At 58.7% G+C, this 22,845-nt stretch overlaps 1 protein-coding gene across 1 annotated transcript in view; it reads left to right on the forward strand.

The window, feature by feature from the left end:
• Positions 1-21,337, forward strand: part of LOC144948252 (uncharacterized) — a 38,884-nt gene extending 17,547 nt beyond the window's left edge. The window contains exons 4-11 of the mRNA XM_078877675.1: positions 705-787; positions 2,248-2,372; positions 4,445-4,652; positions 6,633-6,719; positions 9,060-9,158; positions 10,476-11,523; positions 13,678-14,868; positions 16,439-21,337. Coding sequence (XP_078733801.1) covers positions 705-787; positions 2,248-2,372; positions 4,445-4,652; positions 6,633-6,719; positions 9,060-9,158; positions 10,476-11,523; positions 13,678-14,868; positions 16,439-17,000 — 3,403 coding nt within the window. The 3' untranslated portion in view covers positions 17,001-21,337. The remainder of the gene's footprint in view (positions 1-704; positions 788-2,247; positions 2,373-4,444; positions 4,653-6,632; positions 6,720-9,059; positions 9,159-10,475; positions 11,524-13,677; positions 14,869-16,438) is intronic.
• The last annotated feature ends 1,508 nt before the right edge of the window (positions 21,338-22,845 follow it).

Genomic DNA, 22,845 nt, shown 5'->3' on the forward strand with positions numbered 1-22,845 from the left:
CCGCCTCTACCCCTACCACTCACCCTGCCTCTACCCCTACCTCTCACCCCGCCTCTACCCCTACCACTCACCCTGCCTCTACCCCTACCACTCACCCTGCCTCTACCCCTACCACTCACCCCGCCTCTACCCCTACCTCTCACCCCGCCTCTACCCCTACCACTCACCCTGCCTCTACCCCTACCACTCACCCCGCCTCTACCCCTACCACTCACCCTGCCTCTACCCCTACCACTCACCCTGCCTCTACCCCTACCACTCACCCCGCCTCTACTTCTACCACTCACACTGCCTCTACCCCTACCGCTCACCCCGCCTCTACCCCTACCACTCACCCTGCCTCTACCCCTACCACTCACCCTGCCTCTACCCCTACCACTCACCCTGCCTCTACCCCTACCACTCACTCACCCCGCCTCTACCCCTACCACTCACCCTGCCTCTACCCCTACCACTCACCCTGCCTCTACCCCTACCACTCACCCTGCCTCTACCCCTACCACTCACCCTGCCTCTACCCCTACCACTCACCCCGCCTCTACCCCTACCACTCACCCTGCCTCTACCCCTACCCCTACCACCGCCTCTACCCCTACCACTGCCTCTACCCCTTCCACCGCTACTGCTGCTGTTCGCTACTCTATCGGCACTTGCCCCGACAGTCGGCGCGAGGCTACATGGGGGAGCTTTGTCTTTGTGCGCAGGGAGGTGTCTGTGCGCGAGCGCTGCGTGGTGCTCCAGAAGCAGGAGCACGAGGGCTTCGGGTTCGTCCTCCGCGGGGCCAAAGGTGGACAACTCCACCCCCCCCCCCCGTGTCACCCCACCCGTGTCACCCCACCCGTGTCTCTCTCACCGTGTCTCTCTCCCCACCCGTGTCAGCCCACCCGTGTCACCCCACCCGTGTCACCCCACCCGTGTCACCCCACCCGTGTCTCTCTCACCGTGTCTCTCTCACCTCGTGTCTCTCTCACCCCGTGCCTCTCTCACCGTGGTGTGTCTCTCTCCCCACCCGTGTCTCTCTCCCTCCGTGTGTCTCTCTCCCCACCCGTGTCACCCCCCCCCCAGTGTCACCCCCCCCCCCCCCGTGTCTCTCCCCCCCCGTGTCTCTCTTTCTCCATGTGTCTCTCTGCCCACCCGTGTCACCCCACCGGTGTCTCTCCCCCCCCCGTGTCACCCCCCCCCCGTGTCTCTCCCCCCCCCCCACCCCGTGTCTCTCTCTTCACCCGTGTCTCTCTCCCTACCCGTGTCTCTCACCCCGTGTCACTCCACCCGTGTCACCCCACCCATGTCTCTCTCACCGTGTCTCTCTCTCCTCACCCGTGTCTCTCCCCCCCCCCCCCGTGTCTCTCTCACCCCCCCCCACCCCGTGTCTCTCTCCTCACCCGTGTCTCTCTCACCGTGTCTCTCTCCCTACCCGTGTCTCTCTCACCCCGTGTCACCCCACCCGTGTCACCCCACCCATGTCTCTCTCACCGTGTCTCTCTCTCCTCACCCGTGTCGCTCCCCCCCCCCCCTTGTCTCTCTCTCCTCACCCGTGTCTCTCCCCCCCCCCCGTGTCTCTCTCCCCACCCGTGTCTCTCCCCCCGTGTCACCCCACCCGTGTCTCTCTCCCCGCGTGTCTCTCTCCCCGCGTGTCTCTCTCCCCGTGGTGTGTCTCTCCCCACCCGTGTCTCTCTCCCTCCATGTATTTCCCTCCCACCCCCCCCCGAGTCTCTCTCCCCGCGTGTCTCTCTCCGTGTCTCTCTCTCACCGGTGTCTCTCTCCCCCCGTGTCTCTCTCCCTCCGAGTGTCTCTCCCCCCCCCCCCCACGTCTCCCTGTGTCGACCCGTGTCTCCTGTGTGTTTCAGTGTCTCCCTGTGTATGCCCGTATCTCCCCGTATCATCTGGCCCGTTGTCCGTGTCTCACCGCGTGTCTCCCCGTGTCTCCCCCACCCCGTGTCTCTCCCCCCCCCACGTCTCCCTGTGTCAACCCGTGTCTCCTGTGTGTTTCAGTGTCTCCCCGTGTATGCCCGTATCTTCCCGTATCATCTGGCCCGTTGTCCGTGTCTCACCGCGTGTCTCCCCGTGTGTCTCCCCCACCCCGTGTCTCTCCCCCCCCCCCCACGTCTCCCTGTGTCTCCCCGTGTCTCCTGTGTGTTTCAATGTCTCCCCGTTTATGCCCGTATCTCCCCGTATCATCTGGCCCGTTGTCCGTGTCTCACCGCGTGTCTCCGCGTGTCTCCCCCACCCCTCCCGGATGGGTCCCAGCGGATGTGCCGGTCTCGGAGTTTGAGCCGACTGCGGCCTTCCCTGCGCTGCAGTACCTGGAGAAGGTCGACGAGGGGGGAGTGGCGGCCAGAGCCGGCCTCACCACCGGGGCCTTCATTGTCGAGGTGAGGTGTTGACTACCTCGCCTGGTGTGCAGGAGGTCGTGGGTTCGATCCTGAACCCTGACGATGCCTGCTGCTGTATATTTGGAGTCTGCGTCTCTCTCTCATCATCATCACGGTGGCTAGGAGATGTTGACTACCTCGCCTGGTATGCAGGTGGTCGTGGGTCTCTCTCTCATCATCATCATCATCACGGTGGGCTAGGAGGTGTTGACTACCTCGCCTGGTGTGCAGGAGGTCGTGGGTTCGATCACGACCCTGACGACGCCTGCTGCTGCTCCTGTATATTTGGAGTCTGCGTCTCTCTCTCATCATCATCACGGTGGCTAGGAGATGTTGACAACCTCGCCTGGTACACAGGAGGTCGTGGGTTCGATCCTGAACTCAGATGACGCCTGCTGCTGCTGTAGATTTGGAGTCTGCGTCTCTATCACCCCCCCCTCACCCCTTGCCCCTCCCCTCACCCCTCGCCCCTCACCTCACCCCTTGCCCCCCCCTCGCCCCCCCCCCTCACCCCTTGCCCCTCCCTTCACCCCTCGCCCCTCCCCTCACCCCTTGCCCCCCCCATCGCCCCCCCCCTCACCCCTTGCCCCTCCCCTCACCCCTCGCCCCTCCCCTCACCCCTCACCCCTTGCCCCCCCCCTCGCCCCCCCCCTCACCCCTTGCCCCTCCCCTCACCCATTGTCCTGCCCATTGCCCCTCCCCTCACTCTCTGCCCCGCCTCATTGCTTTGTTTTGGTGATTTCGAAAAGTGTATTGGTTTGGCCATGTTTGTTTGTTGTAGTACAGAGTTAGACTGATGGCCTTAATCTAAGTTGTCTTGTGGTTGTTGTTGTTGTTTGACTTGCATCCCACTGGGATTTTTGCACACAGCGTTGGTGTACGGTGCTTTTTTCTTCAATATTTTGCCGTCTTTTCTTGGATTTTCTGTTTGCACTCAGTCACATATTCACTTTAAGATGTTTTCTTGTTCATGTTTTTTGTTTGTTGCGGTTGCACCCGATTCAAGAGCCGAATGGCTCACAGGGCTACACCTGATACATTAACTTGAACTGAAACCCCTTGCCACCCCCCCTGCCCCTCCCATCACCCCTTGCCCCTCCCCTCAACCCCTTGCCCCTCCCCTTGCCCCTCCCCTTGCCCCACCCCTTGCCCCACCCCTCACCCATTGCCCCTCCCCTTGCCCTGTCACTCACCCATTGCCACGCCCCCCGCCCCTTGCCCTGTCACTCACCCATTGCCACGCCCCTTGCCCTGTCACTCACCCATTGCCACCCCCCCTGCCCTGTCACTCACCCATTGCCACGCCCCTTGCCCTGTCACTCACCCATTGCCACGCCCCCCGCCCCTTGCCCTGTCACTCACCCATTGCCACGCCCCCTGCCCTGTCACTCACCCATTGCCACCCCCCCCGCCCCTTGCCCTGTCACTCACCCATTGCCACGCCCCTTGTCCTGTCACTCACCCATTGCCACGCCCCCTGCCCTGTCACTCACCCATTGCCACGCCCCTTGCCCTGTCACTCACCCATTGCCACGCCCCTTGTCCTGTCACTCACCCATTGCCACGCCCCTTGCCCTGTCACTCACCCATTGCCACGCCCCTTGCCCTGTCACTCACCCATTGCCACGCCCCTTGCCCTGTCACTCACCCATTGCCACGCCCCTTGCCCTGTCACTTACCCATTGCCACGCCCCCTGCCCTGTCACTCACCCATTGCCACGCCCCTTGCCCTGTCACTCACCCATTGCCACGCCCCTTGCCCTGTCACTCACCCATTGCCACGCCCCTTGCCCTGTCACTCACCCATTGCCACGCCCCTTGCCCTGTCACTCACCCATTGCCACGCCCCTTGCCCTGTCACTCACCCATTGCCACGCCCCTTGCCCTGTCACTCACCCATTGCCACGCCCCTTGCCCTGTCACTCACCCATTGCCACGCCCCCTGCCCTGTCACTCACCCATTGCCACCCCCCCTGCCCCACCCCTCAACCCATTGCCCCGCCCCTGCCCCTCCCATAACCCCTCGCCCCACCCCCCTCTGCCATGCCCCTCCCCCCACCCCACCGCTGTAGGTGAACGGTAAGAACGTGGTGAAGAGCGGCCACCGTGACGTGGTGAACATGATCCGGCACAGCGGCAACCGCCTGGCCATCAAGACCGTGACGGTCACGCGGATAGAAAAGGCCGAACCGGAGCCCGAACCGGAGCCGGAGGCGGACTCCAGCACGGAGCCGGAGTCCGATCCGGGCAGCGCAGCTCCCAGCAACATCCGCAAGAAAGGTGAGGGGCGGGGGGGGGGGGGGCGGTGTTGCCGCCACGGTGGCTAGGAGATGTTGACTACCTCGCCTGGTGTACAGGAGGTCGTGGGTTCGATCCCGACCCCTGACGATTCCTGCTGCTGCTGCTGTAGATTTGGAGTCTGCGTCTCATCATCATCATCATCACCACGGTGGCTAGGAGACGTTGACTACCTCGCCTGGTGTACAGGAGGTCGTGGGTTTGATCCTGACCCTGACGATGCCTGCTGCTGCTGCTGTATATTGGTAGTGTGCGTCTCTCTCTCATCGTCATCACAGTGGGTAGGAGATGTTGCCTACCTCGCCTGGTGTACAGGAGGTCGTGGGTTCGATCCCGAACCCGGCGATGCCTGCTGCTGTATCTTTGGAGTCTGTGTGTGTGTGTCTCTCTCTCTCATCATCATCACGGTGGCTAGGAGATGTTGACTACCTCGCCTGGTGTGCAGGAGGTTGTGGGTTCGATCCCGACCGCGACGATGCCTGCTGTATATTTGGAGTCTGCGTCTCTCATCATCATCATCATCATCACGTTGGCTAGGAGATGTTAACTACCTCACCCAGTACGCAGGAGATCGTGGGTTCGATCCCGACCCCGACGATCCCTGCTGCTGTATAATTGGAGTTTGCGTCTCTCTCATCATCATCATCACGGTGACTAGGAGATGTTAACTACCTCGCCTGGTGTACTGGAGGTCGTGGGTTCGATTATGACCTCCCTTCTTTATGCTTGTGAAACGTGGACCCCTCTAATGAAACATCTGCGCTGGTTAGAAATATTCAGGCTGGCCTGCCTACGCTCCATCCTGGGTTTAACCTGCAGGCTGGATTGTGTGAGGAGCTCACAAATCCTTGAAAGATCTGGACACATTGCAATCAGTGAGCTCCTCCGGCAGGCAAGGTTGCGTTGGCTGGGTCATGTAGCCCGCATGCCCAGCCACCGCATGCCCAAGCAGCTTCTGCTTGGCCGCATAGAGAGGGCTAAACGGGTTCGACACGGGCTGGAGAAGAGATGGAGTGATGTGGTACAGGAGGCACGGGCTATAGAAGAAATGGAGCGATGTGGTACAGGAGGCACGGGCTAGAGAAGAGATGGAGTGATGTGGTACAGGAGGCACGGGCTAGAGAAGAGATGGAGTGATGTGGTACAGGAGGCACGGGCTAGAGAAGAGATGGAGCGATGTGGTACAGGAGGCACGGGCTAGAGAAGAGATGGAGCGATGTGGTACAGGAGGCACGGGCTAGAGAAGAGATGGAGTGACGTGGTACAGGAGGCACGGGCTAGAGAAGAGATGGAGCGATGTGGTACAGGAGGCACGGGCTAGAGAGGAGATGGAGTGATGTGGTACAGGAGGCACGGGCTATAGAGGAGATGGAGTGATGTGGTACAGGAGGCACGGGCTAGAGAAGAGATGGAGCGATGTGGTACAGGAGGCACGGGCTAGAGAAGAGATGGAGCGATGTGGTACAGGAGGCACGGGCTAGAGAAGAGATGGAGCGACGTGGTACAGGAGGACGTGGAGCTGAGTGGACTTACCGATGACCGGTACCAGCGGTGTCAAGATCGGCCTCTGTGCAGGAGGAGGCTCGTGAAGGACGCTGCTACTGGCCAATTGGAGGCAGTCGCCCTCCAGCAACAACGGAGGGCGGAGGAGCGACGCTCACAACAACGAGCGGAGCGCCGGGCGGCTAAAGCACACAGCAAGTTGGCCTACCCAATCATCTCAGTCAGTCACAACCCATGTCACCTGCTGGGTGTGTCCCGTGACCTCCTGCCAGCAGCGAGCCTTCGACACAATTCACGTGCACCTAGCCTGGCACGGGCGCCCTGGTGTGACGACCGCCGTCACTTGGCGGCGAATGTCCGGGTACGGACGTTGGTCTGTATCGTAACGCGCCGATGCGCCGATGCGCGCTACGTTTTGTATATGCGGCGGCGTGCCAATGCGCTGTACGTTTTTCGCAGCGCCCCCACCACCGCCCCCCAAGCGGTCACCTGGCACGGTGCTGACCCAGAAGTCAAAGTCCGTGGCGGACGAACTTGCGGAACTGGGTACGAGCTCACGCGCACAAACTTACTACTATATACACTTATATAGATATACATAGATACACCTATAGATACACTTATAGATATACATACATACTCATATACACACACCTATAGATATACATACATACACCTATAGATACACTTATAGATATGCATACATACTCATATATACATACACCTATACTTAGAGATACACTTATATACACTTATAGATACTTACACTCACACATACTTACTCGTATATACACACACCTATAGATAGACTTATATACACTTATAGATACACATACTTACGAACTTGCGGAACTGGGTACGAGCTCACGAGCACAAACGTACTCCTGTATGCACACACCTATAGATATACATACACCTATAGATACTTACTCACATATATACACATACACACCTATAGATACACTTATATACACACACAAACTTACTCCTGTATGCACACACCTATAGATATACATACATACACCTATAGATACTTACTCACATATATACACATACACACCTATAGATACACCTATATACACACACATACTTACTCGTATATACACACACATACACCTATAGATACTGGGTACGAGCTCACGAGCACAAACTTACTCCTGTATACACATCTATAGATACACATACATACACCTATAGATATACATAGATACACGTATATATACTTACTCACATATATACACATACACTTATAGATAGACTTATCTACACACATACTTACTCCTATATACGCACACATACACACCTATAGATACTGGGTACAAGCTCACGAGCACAAACTTACTCGTGTATACATACACCTATAGATACTTACTCACATACATACACATACACCTATAGATATACATTTAGATACACACACACATATAGATAGACTTATATACACTTATAGATACACGTACTTACGAACTTGCGGAACTGGGTACGAGCTCACGAGCACAAACTTACTCGTGTATATACACACCTATAGATATACATAGATACACCTATAGATATTTACTCACATATACACACATACACCTATAGATATACATTTAGATACATACATACACCTATAAATACACATATACACACATACTTACTCGTGTATACACACACATGTAGATAGACTTATATACATACAAACTTACTCCTATATACATACACACCTATAGATATACATACATACACCTATAGATAATGGGTACGAGCTCACGAGCACAAACTTACTCGTATATACACATCTATAAATAGACTTATATACACTTATAGATACACATACTTACTCGTATACACATACACCTATAGATACACTTATAGATACACATACTTACGAACTTGCGGAACTGGGTACGAACTCACGAGCACAAACTTACTCCTATACACACATCTATAGATACATGTATATACACACATGCTTACTCATGTATATACACACCTATAGATACACTTATATACACTTATAGAAGATACATTTATATACACACATACACCTATAGATACACTTATATACATACACCTATAGATACTCACCTACACACTCACCTACACACTCACCTGTACACTCACCTGCACACTCACCTACACACTCACCTGCACACTCACCTACACACTCACCTGTACACTCACCTGTACACTCACCTGCACACTCACCTGCACACTCACCTACACACTCACCTGTACTCACCTACACACTCACCTGTACACTCACCTGCACACTCACCTGCACACTCACCTGTACACACCTGTACACACCTAGACACACCTGTACACACCTGGACACACCCAGACACTCACCTGTACACTCACCTGTACACTCACCTGTACACTCACCTACACACTCACTTGTACACTCACCTGTACACTCACCTGCACACTCACCTGTACACTCACCTGTACACTCACCTACACACTCACCTGTACACTCATCTGTACACTCACCTACACACTCACCTACACACTCACCTACACACTCACCTGTACACTCACCTACACACTCACCTACACACTCACCTGTACTCACCTGTACACTCACCTGTACACTCACCTACACACTCACCTGTACACTCACCTACACACTCACCTGTACTCACCTACACACTCACCTACACACTCACCTGTACACTCACCTGTACACTCACCTACACACTCACCTGTACACTCACCTGTACACTCACCTACACACTCACCTGCACACTCACCTGTACACTCACCTGTACACTCACCTGCACACTCACCTGTACACTCACTTGTACACACACCTGTACACTCACCTGCACACTCACCTGCACACTCACCTGTACACTCACTTGTACACTCACCTGCACACTCACCTGTACACTCACCTAGAGAAACTGGACGAGATGCTGGCCGATGAGGAAGGGCCAATCCCTGACGACGGCACCCGGGGCGGAACGACGCTCCCCACCAACCTCACCCCCAGCCAGCGTGAGCCTCACCACCACGCTCACCACCTCGCTCACCACACTCACCACGCTCACCACGCTCACCACACTCACCACCAACCTCACCCCCAGCCAGCGTGAGACTCGCCACCACGCTCACCACGCTCACCACGCTCACCACGCTCACCACGCTCACCACGCTCGCTCACCACCAGTCTCGCTCACCACACGCTCACCACGCTCACCACCAACCTCACCCCTAGCCAGCGTGAGCCTCACCACACTCACCACGCTCACCACCTTGCTCACCACACGCTCACCACACTCACCACCAGCCTCGCTCACCACCAGCCTCGCTCACCTCCCGCCTCGCTCACCATGCTCACCACAATACACTCACCACGGCCCATTGAGTTGTGTACTTGTCAACCCAGATTATCACTCCCCCCCCCTCCTCCCTGCTCCCCCCCTCCCTCCTCCCCCCTCCCCCCTCCCTCCTCCCCCCTCCCCTCCCCTCCCCCCTCCCCCTCCCCCACCTCCTCCCTCCCTCCTCCCCCCCTCTCTCCCCCCTCCCTCCCCCCTCCCCCCTCCCCCTTCCCACCTCCCCCTCCCTCCTCCCTCCTCTCCCTCCTCCCACCTCCCCCCTCCCCCCTCCCACCTTTCACCTCCCACCTCCCTCCCTCCTCCCCCCTCCCTCCTCCCCCCTCCCCCCTCCCCTCCCCTCCCCCCTCCCACCTCCCCCTCCCTCCTCCCTCCTCTCCCTCCTCCCCCCTCCCACCTTCCACCTCCCACCTCCCTCCCCCTCCCTCCTCCCTCCACCCTCCTTCCTCCCCCTTCCCTCCTCCCCCCTCCCTCCCCCTCCCTCCTCTCCCCTCCCACTTCCCTCCTCCCCCTCTCTCCTCCCCCCTCCTCCCTCCTCCCCCTCCCCCCTCCCCCTCCCTCCTCCCTCCTCCCCCCTCCCCCTCCCTCCTCCCCCCTCCCCCCTCCCCCCTCCCCCTCCCTCCTCCCCCCTCCCTCCCCTTCTCCCTCCTCCCCCTCCCTCCTCCCCCTCTCTCCTCCCCCCTCCTCCCTCCCCCCTCCTCCCTCCTCCCCCCTCCCTCCTCCCCCTCCCCCTACCTCCTCCCCCCTCCCCCCTCCCCCTCCCCCTCCCCCCTCCCCCTCCCACCTCCCCCTGCTCCCCCCTCCTCCCCCCTCCCTCCTCCCCCCTCCCCCTCCCTCCTCCCCCCTCACCCCTCCCTCCTCCCCCTCCTCCCCCCTCCCTCCTCCCCCCTCCCTCCCCCCCCCCCCCTCCTCCCCCTCCTCCCCCTCCTCCCCCTCCTCCCCCTCCTCCCCCCTCTCCCCCCCCCTCCCCCCTCCCCAGGCCTCCAGATCCTCAGCAACAAGTCGCAGTCGAAGGCTCCGCGCGTCTCCCAGTCCATGCAGGAGATCCCCTACTTCGACCTGGTGGACACCGCCGACATTCCCCCGCCTCCCAGCGCTCCCCCCCCGGCGCCTCCCCAGCCGGACCCCCACCACCCCCACCACCACCAGCACCACCACCACCAGCACCACCACCATCACCATGACGACGACGAGGCGGCCGCGATGACCGACGAAGAGGTGCAGCCGCCGCCGCCGCCGGCGTACGCGCCCCCGCCCACGCCCACGTGGGGCGCCGCTGACGTCAACGATGACGTCACCGCCGACGTCACCGATGCCGACGTCACCGATGACGTTACCGCCGACGGCTTCGAGTTCTTTGCCGAGCCGCCTCCCGCTCCGCCGTTCGCTCCGCCGCCTCCTCCGCCGGCGTCGCCGGTCGTCACCCCGGAGCTGCTCCTCCTGCAGCAGAGGCAGCATAAGCAGCAGCAGCAGCAGCAGCAACAGCAGCAGCAGCAGCAACAACAGCAGCAGCAGCAACAGCAACAACAGCAGCAGCAGCAGCAGAGGCCTCTCTCGACCTTTAACCCCACGGCGGCGTACCGAGTGTTCACCGCCGGTGAGACGGAGTCGCCGCCACCGCCGGCACCGGCAACTCCACCGCCACCGCCGCCGGCGACCCCACCGCCACCGCCGCCGGTCAAATCCCCTCCTGCCACCGCCGCTTCTCTTCCCCGTCCTCGCGCCGAGAAGCCGGCTCCGGCACCGCCGCCGGCACCGGCACCGGCCCCACCGGCGCCGGCAAAGTCTGCGGCTGCGGTGGCTGCGGCGGCTGCGGCGGCGGCTGCGGCGGAGCAGCGCAGCCGAGCGGTGGAGGAGGATCTGGCGGCTGCCGCTGCCGCTGCGGTTGCACCGGCGACGAGCGGTGCCGGGCCGGCGAGCGGCGGTGCTGGGGCGGGGAGGACGTCGCCGTTTGCTTCGGCGGTCGCCGGCGCTTCGGTCGACCGCAAGAAGCAGCAGCAGCAGCAACAGCAGCAGCAGCAGCAGAGGTGAGAGAGAAGCAGGCTGTTTTTCAGCGGAGATGCAGCAGCAGCAGCACCATCATCGCCACCATCGTCACCACCACCACAACCACCACCACCATCACCACCATCGTCACCACCACCACCTCTAGCACCATAGTCACCACCACCACAACCACCACCACCATCACCACCATCGTCACCACCACCACCTCTAGCACCATAGTCACCACCACCACAACCACCACCACCATCACCACCATCGTCACCACCACCACCTCTAGCACCATAGTCACCACCACCACAACCACCATCACCACCATCGTCACCACCACCACCTCTAGCACCATCGTCACCACCACCACAACCACCACCACCATCACCACCATCGTCACCACCACCACCTCTAGCACCATCGTCACCACCACCACAACCACCACCACCATCACCACCATCGTCACCACCACCACCTCTAGCACCATAGTCACCACCACCGACATTGTCACCACCACCTCTAGCACAATCGTCACCACCACCACCAACATCATTTCCACCACCTCCACCATCACCACTGCAACCACCACCATCGTCACCACCACCACCATCATCACCACCACCACCCCCGCCACCACCACCATCATTACCACCACCACCTCCACCATCACCACCATCGTCACCACCACCACCGTCATCACCACCACCCTCGCCACAACCAACATCATTTCCACCACCTCCACCATCACCACTGCAACCACCACCATCGTCACCACCACCACCACCACCCCTGCCACCACCACCATCATTTCCACCACCTCCACCATCACCACTGCAATCACCACCATTATCACCACCACCACCATCGTCAACACCACCACCACAACCACCCTCGCCACCACCACCACCATCACTACCACCACCATCACCACTGCAACCACCACCATCGTCACCACCACCACCATCGTCACCACCACCTCCACCATCACCACTGCAACCACCACCATCGTCACCACCACCACCACCTCCACCATCACCACTGCAATCACCACCATTATCACCACCACCACCATCGTCAACACCACCACCACAACCACCCCCGCCACCACCACCACCATCACTACCACCACCATCACCACTGCAACCACCACCATTGTCACCACCACCACCATCGTCACCACCACCTCCACCATCACCACTGCAACCACCACCATCGTCACCACCACCACCATCGTCACCACCACCACAACCGCCACCACCACCATCATTTCCACCACCTCCACCATCACCACTGCAACCACCACCTTCGTCACCACTACCACCATCATCACCCCCACCACCACCCCCGCCACCACCACCACCAACATCATTTCCACCACCTCCACCATCACCACTGCAACCACCACCATCGTCACCACCACCACCATCATCACCACCACCACCCCCGCCACCACCACCATCATTACCACCACCTCCACCATCACCACCATCGTCACCACCACCACCGTCATCACCACCACCACCCTCGCCACAACCAACATCATTTCCACCACCTCCACCATCACCACTGCAACCACCACCATCGTCACCACCACCACCATCGTCAACACCACCACCACAACCACCCCCGCCACCACCACCATCATTACCACCACCTCCACCATCACCACTGCAATCACCACCATCGTCACCACCACCACCATCGTCAACACCACAATAACCACTCCCGCCACCACCACCATCATTTCCACCACCTCCACCATCACCACTGCAACCACCACCATCGTCACCACCACCACCACCCCCGCCACCACCACCATCATTTCCACCACCTCCACCATCATCACTGCAACCACCACCATCGTCACCACCACCACCATCACTACCACCACGACCACCACCCCCACCACCACCACCACCATCATTTCCACCACCTCCACCATCACCACTCTAACCACCACCATCGTCACCACCACCACCATCGTCAACACCACCACCACAACCACCCCCGCCACCACCATCACTACCACCACCACCATCACCACTGCAACCACCACCATCGTCACCACCACCACCATCGTCACCACCACCACCACCACCCCCGCCACCACCACCCCCGCCACCACCACCATCACCACCACCACCCCCAGCGTCACATTAAACCCCACCACCGTCACCCCCACGCAGGGACGACTCCTCCGCTCCTCCTGCAACGGCGATGCCGCCGACCGTCCCGGCCGCGACCACCACCGGGGCGGCGTTGTCGGTGAACGACCGCCGCGGCTTCCTCCACCCGGTGACGGGGCAGCTGCTGGACCCCGCCTCCCCCATGGCGCTCATCCTGGCGGCGCGACAACGCTCCATGAACCGCACCAAGAGCAAGGATGATGGAGACACCGGCGGCGGCGGTGGTGTCACGGTGGAACCACCGCCGCCACCGCAGCAGCTGCAGCTGCAGCAGCAGGCGACGCCGTTGCCGGCGGAGGAGGAGGTGGTGGAGGAGGTGGTGGAGGAGGTGGAGGAGGTGGAGGAGGTGGAGGAGGCGAGGAGCGAGGCGCCGGTGGTAGCGCCGGCTCTCTCGCTGCCCGTCGAGGTGGAGGAGGAGGTGTCCGTGTCCGACGAGCCGCTGGTGCCCCCCGCCCAGTTCTCCGGCCGCGCTGCGGAGGAGGTGGAGGTGGAGGCGGAGGAGGTGGAGGTGGAGGCGGAGGAGGTGGTGGAGGTGGAGGAGGTGGAGGAGGTGGAGAGGGGGCAGCAGGAGGATGAGGAGGAGGCCGGAAAGCACCGGGAGGCCACGGATCTCGGCCAGGGGACGTCCGTGGAAACGGAGACGGAGCGCCCGCACCACCATGACGGTGATGACGACGACGACGATGACGACGACAACCCGGACAACCCGGAGGAGAACAAGATCCGGCTGCGGGCGACGAGGCTGCCGGATCCGGACCGCCGCACCACGATGCGCATCACCCCGGCCTCCCCGGCCTTCCACCACCCCCCCACCACCACTTTCCCCCCCACCCCCACCCCCACCCCCCCCCCCACCACCACCACCACCACCACCTTCCCCGCCACCCCAACGTCGCCGGGCGGAGCCACGACGTCACCCAACTTTGTGCTGTCCGGCCAGCCACGCTACGGCCACAGTGCCAGTCCCTGGCGGGGGGCCGGCGGGCGCCAGCGCGGCCCCCCGACCTCCCCCAAGCCGCCGGGCCTTGCCGGGTCGGCGGCGCCGGTGGTGCCGGTGGGCGCCGGCGGTGCCCACTCGGCCAAGCGGGAGGTGCTGAGCGAGCTGACTCAGCGCGTGCACCGGCAGGATGGCGCTGGCGGCAGCGTCCAGGGAGAGGCGGCGCTGGGCGCCACGGCCCAGCTCAATAACAAGTGAGTGCCGTTGAGGGTGGACGTGAAGGGAGGCGGTGGTGGTGGTGGTTGTGGTGGTGGTTGTTTAGGTGATGGTTTGCAGTGGTTGTGATTGCAGTGAATTACGGTGGTTGCAGTTGTGGCGGTGGTTGCGGTTGCGGCGGTTGCGGTGGTTGTGGTGTCATGACGTCTCCTGGCCAAACCCCAATTGGCGGAGCCAGGAGATTGAATCTTCACCGTCGGGGCTCTTCCAGAAACAACGAAAAGCCATTACGGATGGCCACGTGGAATGTTCGAACGCTCACTGCAGAGGAGAGGCTGCCACTCCTCTGTCGGGAGCTGGACCAGTACCGCCTGGATCTCTGTGGCATTCAGGAGGTCCGGTGGACCGGCTCTGGCTCCTGCCACCATGAGGGGTGGACAGTCCTCTACTCGGGGCAGGAGACTGCCAAACAACAGGGTGTGGCTCTTCTCCTGAACAAAATAATGAAGGGGGCGTGGGAGCGTGGCGGTGAGGTGTGGGAAGCTGTAAGCCCCAGGCTACTTTGGGCTCGCCTTCCCTTCAATCGGAGGCGAGGAGCGGTGGTCGTGGTTACTTATGCCCCCACCGAAGACGAACATCCGTGGAGGGATGCAGGCAAGGCTGATGAGTCAGATGCCTTCTATGACCTCCTGTCACAGGTGCTAACTAAAGTGGCCCCTCGGGATAGTCATCTTGTTGGGTGACTTTAATGCCCGAGTTGGTCATGATGCTGGCACCTGGGCTGGAGTGATTGGAAGGCATGGGCCAGATCAGCTCAATAACAACGGTAGGAGGCTGCTAGACTTCTGTGCAGCCCATGGGCTTGTAATTACCAACATGCTGTTCCGGCATCGGCGCATCCACACATCTGGATGGATGCCGGGTCCAAGCAAGAACATCTGCTGGACTACATAGTGATGGAACAGCGGATGCGGGCCCACATCCTTGACACCAGGACCTACCGTAGAGCTGATCTACCTGCCAACCATCTGCTTGTCATCTTAAGATGCGCCTGCCATTCTTCCACTCCGGTGGTGGGTGTCCATCTAGGACCCCACTCAAACCCACAGTGTCCTGGCCTCGGCTCGCTGATGGTAGTTGCAAGTGGGGAATTTCATCTCTCCTTGGCAGAGCTACTCAGAGGCGTGACGGTGATGGACCGACCGCTCTGCGATGGGACCTCTCTAGACAACAACAACAACTGCCATTTGCCACTACGTGGCGGTGACATCACAATGGCGCTTGTGCCAGGCCGTGTGCACGTTGAGGCCACGTGAAGTGTCGAATGCCCACTGGTAGGAGGTCACGGGGCAGACCCAGCAGGTGTCACGGGTTGACTGACTAGACAACAACAGCCTGGCCCACCACCACCACCACCACGACCTCCACTATATACCCTACGATTGTGCGAGGTTATTACAATGATACGTTCAGGAGCTCTGCATAACCACTCTCTCTCATCCCTCCCTCCCTCTCTTCCCTCTCTCCCTCCCCTCTTCCCTTCCTCTCCTCCCACCCTCCCTCCTCTCCTCTCCTCCCTCCCTCCCCCACCTCCCCCCCTCCCCACAGATCTGGTGATGGCTATGGTGCCACCTTCTCCATCCGGCCCAACGCGCCACGGCCCATGGTTAAGCTGACGGGTGGCCCACCTGTGGCACGGCCCGCCGACGTCGCCGATACCGCCGCCGTCGCCAGGCAACCATCACCGACGATCCCTCGCAACCCGTCAGCGGTCACTAGACCCGTCTCCTCCTTCCTGCCATCTCCGGTTGAGACGCCGCGTTTCCCCGAGCCGGTCGCCGCCGTTGCCGGTCCCTCTCCTCCTCCTTCCCCCGTTGCCGCGACGACGGTACCCGCCGTCGCCGCGACGATGGTACCCGCCACCGCCGTCGCCGCGACGACGATGGTGGCGTCGTGGTCGCAGAAGCCGCTGGAGCAGTGGAGCAAATACGAGGTGGCGGCGTGGCTCGACTCGCTGAACCTGTCGGAGCACCGCGCCCGCTTCCTGGCCAACGAGATCGACGGCACCCACCTGCCCGTGCTGGGCCGCGAGGACTTCAGCGACCTCGGGGTGACGCGCGTCGGCCATCGCAAGAACATCGAGCAGGCCGTCAAGGCCCTCCTGCGCTGAGCGGCCATTTTGTCTTGTCGCCCACCACGCACCCACCCACACCCACCACCAGAGGTCGCAAACGGGTTTTGATTCCTTACCCCCCGTACCCGTACCCGGCCGCACCAGGTTCGCAAACGGGTACCCGTACCCGGCCGTACCCGTACCCTACCCGTACCCGGCCGTAGGGTACGGGTAGGGTACGTGTGTGTGTATGTACGTACGTACACGTACATACACACGTACGTACGTGTGTGTACGTACGTACGTGTGTGTGTACGTACGTACGTGTGTGTGTACGTACGTGTACGTACGTACGTGTGTGTACGTACGTACACGTACGCACGTGTGTGTACGTACGTACACGTACGCACGTGTGTGTACGTACGTACACGTACGCGCGTGTGTGTACGTGCGTACACGTACGCGCGTGTGTGTACGTAGGTACGTACGTGTGTGTGTGTACGTAGGTGGTACTCGCACGAGCGTTCGTGTGTACGCTGAACTTCTTTCGCACCAACGTACGTGGCAATCCGTGGTGGTGATGGTGGTGGGTAGCCGTGGGGTGATGGTGTCACAGAGTGGGGTGGTGGTGGTGGTGGGTAGCTGTGGGGTGGTGGTGTCAGAGGTGGTGGTGGTGGTGGTGGGTAGCCGTGGGGTGATGGTGCCACAGAGGTGGGGTGGTGGTGGTGGGTAGCCATGGGGTGATGGTGTCACAGAGTGGGGTGGTAGTGGTGGTGGGTAGCCGTGGGTTGACGGTACCACAGAGGTGGGGTGGTGGTGGTGGTGGGTAGCCGTGGGGTGACCGGTGACACAGAGGTGGTGGTGGTGGTGGGTAGCCGTGGGTTGACGGTGTCACAGAGGTGGTGGTGGTGGTGGTGGGTAGCCGTGGGGTGAATGTGCCACAGAGTGGGGTGGTGGTGGTGGATAGCCGTGGGTTGATGGTGTCACAGAGGTGGTGGTGGGTAGCCGTGGGTTGATGGTGTCACAGAGGTGGTGGTGGTGGTGGTGGGTAGCCGTGGGTTGATGGTGTCACAGAGGTGGTGGTGGTGGTGGGTAGCCGTGGGTTGATGGTGTCACAGAGGTGGTGGTGGTGGGTAGCCGTGGGGTGGTGGTGGTGGCTTTTGGTTCATCTTCTTAGTCGACGTGGGGGGAGAGGTTGTAGAATTTTCTTTCTGGGTTCACGGATGTTGCTGTTATCGTCGTTTTAACGTTTTTTTAACTTCTACATTTTGACGGCAAAGGAATGATATGAACCCGTTTTTTTCGAATCTGTACAAAACCGGTTTCAGAATCGATACGAATCGGTTTCAGATTCGGTAAACGAAACGGTTTCAGAATCGATTTAAAAACCGGTTTCAGAATATATTTTAAGAACAGGTTTCACAATGATAATTGTTTTTTTACCCTTCTATCTGGCAACAAAACTGACACCTTTTTACAAGGAGTCATGTTTGCATAGACCGCAATACCTGCAGTCATAATACAAACAAAAGAACATAACTCTGATAATGTATGCACTGTCCTTGAAGTTGATTGGTCCACACCCGAGACAGCTTTCCTTAGAGCCTAGTCTCACATGGGTTGGACCAGATGACGCCAAAAGGCGCAGTGCACATTATCAGAGTTATGTTCTTTTGTTTGTATTATGACTGCAGGTATTGCGGTCTATGCAAAGATGACTCCTTGTAAAAAGGTGTCAGTTTTGTTGCCAGATAGAAGGGTAAAAAACCAATTATCATATTTTTACTGGCAAATGAGGTTCCCATAGTGTAGGTTTCACAATCTATACAAAACTAGTTTAAAATTCGATTCACAAAACCGGTTTCAGAATCGATTTAATAAACCGGTTTCAGAATCGATTTTAAAAACCTGTTTCAGAATCTATAAAAAGCCGGTTTCTGAATCGATAAAAACGGTTTCAGAATATATAAAACCGGTTTCAGAATCTATACAAAACCGGTTTCAGAATCTATACAAAAAACAACGGTTTCGGAATCGACAACAATCGGCTGGGTGTTCTGGGTTACGTGCGATTTTAATTGTGAATGGGCATCATCAGCAGTATCATCATCTGTAGTATCATCGGCTAAATCATCATCATCATCATCGGTAGTATCATCATCAGCAGCTAAATTGTCATCGGCATCATCAGCATCATCATCAGCAGCTCAATTGTAAGCAGCATCATCGGCATCATCAGCAGCTAAACAATCATAGGTAACAACAGTGTTAAAACGATCATCGTCAGCTCAATTGTCATCAGCATCATCAGCAGCAGCAGCTCAATTGTCATCGGAATCAGCGTGATCAGGCGCGAAAGAAAAACATTTTTATGTAAAAACTATATTTTATTTGTTAGGCTTATTGTTTCGTGCTTAGGGACATACCTCTGCCCCCCGCCATAGTAACGTGGACATGGGCATCGCTAAAAGCCGGGGCGAGCCTGGCTCTTGCCATGGGAACGTGGAATGTAGATCGGGTTTTTGTGGAGAGTCGAGGCACGTGACGGGCTTTGTCGGGCGATCCATTTCTGGGAAACCACTCGGCTCTGCCTTGTGTGCAAATGAGGGTTGCGAATGAGTGAATGAGTGGGCGAGTGAATGAGTTGGTGAATTGGTGGGTGAGCGAGCGAGTGAGTGAATGAGCGGGCGAGTGAATGAGTAGATGGGTGTCTGGTTGGGTGAGTGGATGAGTGGATGGGTGTCTGGTTGAGTGAGTGAATGGTTGGGTGAGTGAATGAGTGGATGGGTGTCTATTTATGATTGGGCGAATGAGTGGGCGAGTGAATGAGTTGGTGGAGTGGTGGGTGAGCGAGCGAGTGAGTGAATGAGTGGTTGTGTGTTTGCTTGAGTGAGTGAATAAGTAGGCGAGTGAATGAGTGTAAGGGTGTCTGGGTGAGTGAATGAGTGAATGGGTGTTTGGTTGAGTGAATGAGTGAGCGAGTGAGCGGGTGAATGAGTGCACGGGTGGATTAGTTAGTGAGTCGGTGAATGATTGGGCGAACGAGTGAGTGAGTGAGTGGGCGAGTCAATGAGTGGATGGGTATCTGGTTGAGCGAGTGAATGAGTTTAAGGGTGTCTGGGTGAGTGAAGGGGTGTTTGGTTGGGTGAGTGAATGAGTGAATGGGTTTTTGGTTGAGTGAGTGCATGAGTGGGTGGGTGTCTGATTGAGCGAGTGAGTGAACGAGTTGAGTGAGTTGCAGAGGTTTGCTGTTTAGGATTCCAGGCACCGCCCCTCGACCGCAGCGGCATCTCTTCCCCCTTCTGCAAGTCCAGTCGCAGTCCCCTCCTGAAGGAGAGCCTGGAGACTTCGCGATGCTGTCCTGGGTGAACGCGCGGAATCAAAATGACCCCGAGTCTCTACACCCCTGAGTTTCAAGACTGCCAAATAGTCGGGGGCGATGCTGTTGCTGCTGCTGTTCTAAGATCCCAGCATGGGGGATGGGGGGGGGGGGAGTATTTTGGCTGCTGGCAGTTCCACTGTGGGTGTGGGTTTAGCCAAGATCGCGACTCGCGCGAGGACATTAACACACCGGCCCCTAATGGGCTGGGCTTGACGTTGCCGTTGGCAATCGCTTATCTAATTCCTTGCTGGCGTGTGGCTGAGTGAATCTGTAGGGAAGACCGTGCTCGCTCACACGTGGGTTGCCGTCGAGAGAGAGAGAGCGTGTCTCAGTGGGGAGGGTCAGAGTGAGACTCTGGGAGACCGGGTCTCGGGGTCAGAGTGAGACTCAGGGAGACCGGGTCTCAGGGTCAGGGTGAGACTCGGGGAGACCGGGTCTCAGGGTCAGGGTGAGACTCGGGGAGATCGGGTCTCAGGGTCAGGGTGAGACTCAGGGAGACCGGGTCTCAGGGTCAGAGTGAGACTCAGGGTCAGAGTGAGACTCAGGGTCAGAGAGAGACTCGAGGAGACCGGGTCTCCGGGTCAGAGTGAGTCTCATGGAGACCGGGTCTCAGGGTCGGAGAGAGATTCAGGGAGACCGGGTCTCAGGGTCAGGGTGAGACACAGGGAGACCGGGTCTCAGGGTCAGAGTGAGACTCAGGGAGACCGGGTCTCAGGGTCAGAGTGAGACTCAGGGAGACCGGGTCTCAGGGTCAGAGTGAGACTCAGGGTCAGAGTGAGACTCGGGGTCAGTGAGACTCAAGGAGACTTGGTCTCAGGGTCAGAGTGAGACTCAAGGAGGCCGGGTCTGTTAGCCGAGTGGCCTTGTTCTGAGCGAAATTTCTCATTCTCGGCTGGAGGCGCGTGGACTGAGGGCGGTCTCTTCACAAATGTATTGGTGATGGTGGTGGTGGTTATCGCGCTAACGAAGCTTGCCAAGATATCTTGAAAGTCGCCTTCAATAAACCAGTTACCATGGGGACGTGCTGCTCCTTCGTGTCCAGTTTCTGTGCAACAACACACAGACAAAGCACCCCCGTGAAGCCTCCAGCATGCTGTACGGACAAGTGCTGTCAGTGACTTGCAGCGAGACCCACACACACACAGACAAAGATCCCCCGTGTAGCCTTTAACTGGCTGTAGGGGCAAGTGGTGTGAGTGACTTTTGCCTGGTACAGCAGTCAACCCATGGCACCTGATGGGTTTGTCCCGTGACCTCCTGCACCTAGCCTGGCACAGCAGCCAACTCATGGCACCTGCTGGGTTTGTCCCGTGACCTCCTCCTGCACCCAGCCTGGCACAGCAGTCAACCCATGGCACCTGCTGGGTCTGTCCCGTGATCTCCTCCTGCACCGAGCCTGGCACAGCAGTCAACCTATGGCACCTGCAGGGTCTGACCCGTGACCTCCTCCTGCACCTAGCCTGGCACAGCAGTCAACCCACGGCACCTGCTGGGTCTGTCCCGTGACCTCCTCATGCACCTGACCTGGCACAGCAGTCAACCCATGGCACCTGCTGGGTCTGTCCCGTGACCTCATGAACCTAGCGTGGCACAGCAGTCAACCCACGGCATCTGCTGGGTCTGTCCCGTGACCTCCTCATGAACCTAGCCTGGCACAGCAGTCAACCCACGGCACCTGCTGGGTCTGTCCCGTGACCTCCTCCTGCACGTAGCCTGGCACAGCAGTCAACCCATGGCACCTGCTGGGTCTGTCCCGTGACCTCCTCATGCACCTAGCCTGGCACAGCAGTCAACCCACGGCACCTGCTGGGTCTGCCCCGTGACCTCATGAACCTAGCCTGGCACAGCAGTCAACCCATGGCACCTGCTGGGTCTGTCCCGTGACCTCATGAACCTAGCCTGGCACAGCAGTCAACCCACGGCACCTGCTGGGTCTGTCCCGTGACCTCCTCCTGCACCTAGCCTGGCGCAGCAGTCAACCCATGGCACCTGCAGGGTCTGTCCCGTGACCTCCTCCTGCACCTAGCCTGGCGCAGCAGTCAACCCATGGCACCTGCTGGGTCTGTCCCGTGACCTCCTCCTGCACCTAGCCTGGCACAGCAGTCAACTCGTGGCACCTGCAGGTTCTGTCCCGTGACCTCCTCCTGCACCTAGCCTGGCACAGCAGTCAACCCATGGCACTTGCTGGGTCTGTCCCGTGACCTCCTCCTGCACCTAGCCTGGCACAGCAGTCAACCCATAACACATATTCTTAGGTTTTTTCGGTAAAGTCACGCAGGTAAAAAATAAAATAAACTAAATTAAATGACGACGTTTCGGGCGCAACACAAGCGTCCTTCTTCACGTGGAGACCACGTAGCGAAAGCACAACCGCTCAAGTGTGTGAAGAAGGACGCTTGGGTTGCGCCCGAAACGTCGTGATTTAATTTATTATTCTTTTTTACCTACGTGACTTTACCGATAAAACCAAGGAGTATGAATCATTGCAGTCAGGAAAGCTTCACATCTAGATCGCAGCTC

The sequence above is a fragment of the Lampetra fluviatilis genome, chromosome 48, assembly GCF_964198595.1.
Source record: "Lampetra fluviatilis chromosome 48, kcLamFluv1.1, whole genome shotgun sequence".
Lineage (NCBI taxonomy): Eukaryota > Metazoa > Chordata > Hyperoartia > Petromyzontiformes > Petromyzontidae > Lampetra > Lampetra fluviatilis.